Raw genomic sequence first — 6,955 nt, 5'->3', positions numbered from 1 at the left:
AATTTTATTTTTAAAATTAATTCCTCTAAAAAAAATTTTCTTTTCAAATAAAAATTAATACTATTTTTAGTTTTTAAAAAAACATGTGCATAATAATTAAAATTTAAATGTTAGTGATGCGTGCTAGAAAATTCACGATGTTAGAGAAATTAATTATCGTGTTAGCGTTAGCATGAATATTCAATACATAATGAGATAAAATGTAACAATCATTAGTGACCCCAAATTTTTATATAAAACCCGAATAAAGAGAAAATCACGGGATCGCGTTCAGTTGTAATAATATACTATAAATTTAATTGCAGCAACCCATTATCCCATAGACTAGATAGGGTTATAAAGTTTTCTGAATTAATCATCGACGAACGGATGAAGTTGTCGTAAGGAATGAGCGACGATCGATGGTGATCGGTGATGACCAGCAAGTGAGTATCGACAGTGGTTGGCGGTAGTCGACGACAGTTTGAAGTGATTCATGGCAGTCTAAAATTATCGATGATGATCAACAGTGTTCGACGACAGAAAGTGTTGCACTGGACTCCAACTCTTTCTCTATACTTCAAGCTCTTTCTCATTCCTCATACTTCCTCTCATCTCTTGAGAGGGGTGAGACTATTTATACGGTTTCGAGTGTGTAATTAATACATGAATATGAATTATTTTGATTGAACGGTCTAAAGATTTCATTTGATCATACAGTGTTTGATGGATAATTGAGTTTCTTAGTCATGTCAAAATTGAGAGATTTTGGGCTCGTTGGATGCATCTTGTCGAGATGCTCGATTTAACTATGAACCCGATGGATTTGACATCCATTTGATTTCCCAAATGTGCTCATAAAACTTTCAATTGTGGTTTAATGACTTGACCATGGAACAATTCTTGCAAGTATTTTAGTGGCGAGAATGCTCTTCGTATAGACGATGTCAAAATAATGCGTGTTATAAAATTTGCGACGTTAGAGTAAATGATTATCGTTTTAGCGTTGTACAAGAATTCACCGTACACTTAAATAAAAGAAAATAACCAGCAGTGACAACTAAAGTTTTTATGTATAGATAATCTGTAAAGAAAGAAAACTACAAATATTTACTCAGTTGTAAAAATCCACTATAAGTTGATTACAGAGACTACTTCTCCTATAGACGGGAAAAAGCTATAAAGTTTTTTTGAATTACAACATTGACATGCAAATGACTTTGTTGTAACGAATGAGCAGCAATCGATGGTAATCGACAGTGGCCAACAAGTGGAGGTAGATAGTGGTCAACGATGCTCGACTGTGGTCGACGGTCGGCGATGGCGGCAGGAGTGGTGTTGAACCTCAACTTATTCTCAAAGCTTCAATCTTTTCTTCGACCCTCAAGCTTTCCTTCTCTCATGAGAGGGGTGAAACTATTTATATAGTTTTGTGTGCAATTAATACATGAATATTAATCACTTTGATCGGACTGTCAAGATTTTCTTTGTTAAAGCGTATAATCAAAATGTAATTCTTTGTGTAAAATTATAACTCTATTTTTCCTGTCTTGAGGTTAGAGTAATGAATTTTCATAAAACATTAAAACATTAATTCATTACTCTATGATTATAAATTTTCGGGCACTCAACGAATATGATAAATAATGACTAATTTAAAAATTCTACAATGCATGTTAACATGAAATATAATTTTGAACAATTAAAGTTGTAGCCGTACTTGTAATTTGAAGACAGATTTGAGAGGCAGGGGGCATATAATTCTTAAGAGAGAGCATTAGAGAGAAATGAAAATTATGAGGAGTTTACGTACACAATACATGATTTCTATGTATTTTTCTATCAAATACATGAGATTTGATATTTATGTATACACAAATATTGATATAGAAGAATTTTCAGAAAAAAAATTCTCTCGCTAAATTGATACATTCTGCTGAAGTGGCTGAATTGAGCTCATCCGCCGAAATGGTTGAATCAAGCAAACTTGTTAAAGCAGCGGATCTGATCATTCTCACCTTTAGAGAATAATATAACCAACTTATATGGGGTTAGCAATTTGAGGAAACCATCGTGATCGATCAGCACAAGCTTCAAGGACTCATGCACCAGAGATGGATTTCGTATCAACAATATCTGAAATTAGCTGGCTATACATAGCATTGACATCACAATATTTTCATCAAAATACTATAAAAAAACTTTGAGTATAGGGGTAGCAATTCGAAAAACCATCGTGATCGATTAGACAAGCTTCAATGACTCATAGACCAAGGATGGATTTCGTATCGACAATATCTGAAATTAGCTGGCTATACATAGCATTGACATCACAATATTCTCATCAAAATACTATAGAAAAACTTTTGAGTAAATAAAAATACATATTACACTAATTAATTTGGAGATTTTTCTCTCTCATATATAAGGGGTGAGAAAAGAGAGAGAAAGAGGAGGGCCTTCTCCATACAAAATTGTGAATGACAACAATTGTGATCTTGGTCCAGGGCTTAGTTTCCATTCATTTGAATAAATAATCAATAATGATGATGAAATACAGTAGGCATTCACTCACACTAAATCACTCAAACTTTCATACAAAGAGTTCCTCACACCAGACACTCATTGAGGCACCCACTCACATAAATGACTCTTACCCTATCTTCTTTAAACTCTCTACATCCTCCTCTTTAACTGTCCACACTCCTAAAATCACTCCTATCTCAAAAAGTTTCAAATTTTGCATTCAACAACTATCATGTCGGGTTACCTCACCAAGTTTTTTGCAGCTATGGCCCCGTGATGCTAACTTAAGTTGTGAAACTCAAATCTGGTGTTGTGACGTCAACTAACGACATTGCGGCTCAACGTTCTTGCCACCACAACTGTCTTTTTTGTATTATGATCCAAGAGGCTGGTCGTTGATAGCAGTGTCGCCTTGACGCTAAATCTATCTCGTACACTTGCCTTGGATAATGTTGTGATGTTGACTTTGGGTGTCAATGAATTGGAATTAGCGTTTCAATGCTAATCATCGAGCACATAGGCATTGAGCTCTCCGAAAAAAAAAAACCTATATATCTACCATTTTAGAACAAAAGATCTCCACAATTTCAGTTGTGCCTCCCAAACATTCCGATAAAGTTTTATCAAAGAAACCCTAAGATTTATTTATTTTGGTGGCAATTTTTAATTTCAGAGTCGGGAACCTAGTAATATTTTTTTTGGGGCCCACCGCCTCATCCCTGTGCGCGCTCATTGGCTACCAATAAACCGACTCCGAGCCGTACTTTCAATCTTCTGTTGTCGTGCATCTCCGAGGAAAATGTAAAACAAATTTCACGGACACAGACAAATAATAATATGCCACGTGGAACTGTAAATTTACAGATTCCTTCTTGAATGATTCCTATTCGTTCAATTACCGATTCCGATAAGTTTACCTACAGCGGACCGAAGCATAAACGGCCCAAACGGAAGAACTCTATTACTAGCACGTGTTAAGTACCCGCCGTCTTCTTGCCCGTAACAATGAAAAATAAATAAAAACGGGCATTTACATGGAAAGATAAATTAAAAAAGCGGCATTTACATGCACGCCACCCAATTTCTACATATTTACATAACCGCATCATTCTTTTAATTTAAAACATCAAATAAATATTTTCATTATAAGCAATGTAGCATCTATCAAAAAGTTAAATATATGTTTAATATATGTAAATACGTAATAATTGACAGGTATGTATGTAAAGCTTTCAATTAAAATCTGGCACGCCCGTAGCGGATATGATCTCTCGCCGCTCTTGGTCCTATATAAACCCACTGCCCCGCTCGCCTTCTTCCTCGCGAAAAATTATTCATAGGTTCAAGCCACAAGTTCCCCGCAATGAGCAGCAGCAATACGAACTCCGCATTGCCATCGACGGAGCACGACCTTCTTCTCGATAAACTAGAGGTATTCAAGGTTCAAGACCACCCTGAGAAGCCCGACCGCAAGATCCTCCGCATCATCGGCAAGTTCTTCCCGGGTAAATCCCTAATTTCTAATCGAATCGTTTTCATTATTCGATTTGTGAGATTTCTTATTGAGAGATCCGAGGTTGGCAGCTAAGGTTTTGAAGGGTGCGGAAGGAAAGGAAGCGCTGAAGAAATATTTGGAGAGGAGGATCTTTCCTGAGATCGGAGAGGCGCCGTTCTGCATCGTGTACGTGCACACGTCCTTTAATCGACCGGATAACTTTCCCGCGTTTTGTTCATCCGATCGATCTACGAATCTTTGCCTGCCGCCGTTAAGGACAGCCTGGAGGTCGTTTATTTCGTTCAACCCGGCCTCTGGGCCCGTCTCTTCTTCGCTACATTCGGCCGATTTCTCTTCAGCGCCGGGTAAGTTAAAATCAATTTACATATTCGGAATCTTGTTTGATTTCGTTTTGTTCACAGATGTTTTTGAACTTTTGGTTTTGCATCTTTGAGTAAGGCTGTATGGGAAGTTCAGTTATGTGAGCCGATTGGAATTTCTGGGAGAGTACTCGAGGAGGATCGATATCGAGATGCCAGAATTCGTGTACGATCATGAAGACGAGTTGGAGGAAAATCCGCTGATGGATTACGGGTATGAACCGGTCGCAATCAGCGGGATTACGACGCCGCCGCGATGGACTGCGCCGATTCCATGAACTCGCTTCGATGCATCTCGTAAGTACCATGCCACTTTGTGTGTTGGTCCCATCTCGGGCTTGTTGCAGGCCGGTCGCTTTGAATTGGCGTTTAATGTCCCTTTGCTTTTGTCGACATTTCTGGTAAGAATTCATCTTTTAATAAATTTTCAAGTTTTTGGATCTGTATAAAAGTAGTTTATAATTAACTATTTATATATATTATGTTCATCCTAAAATAAGGTTTAATAGCTCTATGATTCATTGCAATTAAAAAAAGATTTCGATGGTCGGGAATATAAATATATGATTTCAAATCCATGTCCTCTTAAATGTGATGAGATATATCTCGAGCCCACTGAATAATGAGCCTTGTCGTCACTGTAAAGATTATTCATGCTCGATGCCATATATGCATTCTTGGAAGCAGATGTCATGTTGATCAATCACTGTCTTTGAATTACTTTAGATTTTTCTATGCGAGGAAATTCTTTCTTTATATCTATTTTTTTCATTTTTATTAAAAGGAATATTTAAATAAATACCACCCAATTCTTTTGTATTTATATTTATAGCATCTAAATTTTATTTTTTTTTTAATTAATACCGCTCAAAAAAAAATTTCTTGTCAAATAACAATTAGTGACACAAAAAATTTTTAAATAGAAAATCTGTAAAATGAAAAAAATATAATAATAATTTTTTTAATGTAAAATTAAAGATTTACATCCTATTTACATGAAATATATATTTAATATATAGAAATATATGAGAAATATTTAGATCTAATCATTTTCGTTTATAAAATAATGTTATAAATATCATAAACTAGTCCCGATCTAAATATATAAATAGAAATATACCGAATAAAACAATGGATAAGATCAAAGTCAAAAGCTAGGGGTATTTTATTATATTAACCATTGGGGTTTTTTAGGTGTCAAATAATTGAAAGATTATATGTAATATTTTAATTATTTAAATTTAAAATTTAGATTTCAATTACATAATTTTTTTTACGGATTAGGAAAGAGATTGGATGTAAGTTGCGATAAGTGGCTCGTGAGCTGAGGTCGAGGAGCTAACAAGCCAAGCTCATGCTAAATCTAACTCGACTGGTTGGTTTGTTAGCCAGCTAGTTTAAAGAAAATATTAATATTAAATACACTCAAAATGTATTAAAATTCAAAAAAAAAATCTTGTTATCACATACTAAGTGATATCTTATTATTTCTTTTTTCTTTTATAATAAACAGGCAGACTCTTGAGCCAGCTTGAACTCATACTTGAATTTAATACAATTAATCAAGCTCAAGGGTGACTTGATTTACAACACGGGTGACTTCAATACAAAAAAAATGTTGTGTCCAGAATCCGGATGCGAGTTGCGTCCAGACAATGAACGCAATACACCAGTTTTTTTTCTCTCTCCTCCGCTCTTTCAATGTATGGGATTCGCCAGAAGCAATATTTTTTCCTCTATTAGCATGCTTTAGGAATAGAATGTTGGAAAATGCATAGACGACTAGATCATCATATGATGTTGCGCGCCAACATGACACATCACTTATCATGATGACTTGATCATTATATGTTAGTGTCGTGCGCCAACATGATACACCACTCATGATGAGTTGGCAATGAGACGACAAATAAGGGCGCCACTTTACATATTATGAGAGGAAAATGATACTTTGTTTTATAAATAAAGATTAAATTTTAATATTTAATGCAATATATTTTGTTATGTGATGACCTAAATTTCCTTAACTTTTCATAGTCTAGTATGGGTTTAAATCAAAACAAACAATACCTCCTCTAGGGCAATTGTGCAAAGAAAAATTAAGTGAATATTTTTAACTGAATTTTGAAAGTTAAATGATCATGATAAAAAATTTTTTTAATTAAAATTCACACCATGCTAGCTTGTCATTTGGAGACATTGGTGTAGTTCGTAGCAAAACATATTCATTCAAATAGTGAAAGTAGCAAACTCAATATATTCCATAATAAATGGTAAAGGTTATAAAACAAACTAAATAACAAGTTATGGATAAGAAAAGAAGTAGATTTGGACAAGTATAAGCAGCCATTAGAGTAGTATAGTATTGGACATAATCTCACCAAAGGAACTACACTCGTTGATACCATTGAAAACACTAGTAGTATGTCACTCAATGCAAGAGACATAATCTCTCAAGCATAAAAATACATCAATAACATTCCTAAAGATTAGCCCAAACATATCATGGTATATTATACACCACCATAATAATATTTTGAATGAAAACCAAATAAAACTCTCCTATGACGATTAA

At 34.7% G+C, this 6,955-nt stretch overlaps 1 protein-coding gene and 1 pseudogene across 2 annotated transcripts in view; both read left to right on the top strand.

Moving 5' to 3' along the window:
• Positions 1 to 3,860, top strand: part of LOC110020440 — a 5,075-nt gene extending 1,215 nt beyond the window's left edge. The window contains exon 3 of one of the 2 annotated variants that reach the window (XM_020718538.1): positions 3,721 to 3,860. In XM_020718538.1, the coding sequence (XP_020574197.1) occupies positions 3,721 to 3,845 (125 nt within the window). In that variant the 3' untranslated portion in view covers positions 3,846 to 3,860. Of the gene's footprint in view, positions 1 to 1,219; positions 1,291 to 3,720 lie in introns of those variants that run through there. The other variant, XM_020718540.1, reaches the window with a different exon arrangement.
• An 8-nt stretch (positions 3,861 to 3,868) lies between these two features.
• On the top strand, positions 3,869 to 4,840 carry LOC110020439 (annotated as a pseudogene).
• The last annotated feature ends 2,115 nt before the right edge of the window (positions 4,841 to 6,955 follow it).

This window comes from Phalaenopsis equestris, unplaced genomic scaffold (genome assembly GCF_001263595.1).
Source record: "Phalaenopsis equestris unplaced genomic scaffold, ASM126359v1 Scaffold000096, whole genome shotgun sequence".
Lineage (NCBI taxonomy): Eukaryota > Viridiplantae > Streptophyta > Magnoliopsida > Asparagales > Orchidaceae > Phalaenopsis > Phalaenopsis equestris.
This window is presented reverse-complemented; position numbering and strand designations above follow the sequence as displayed.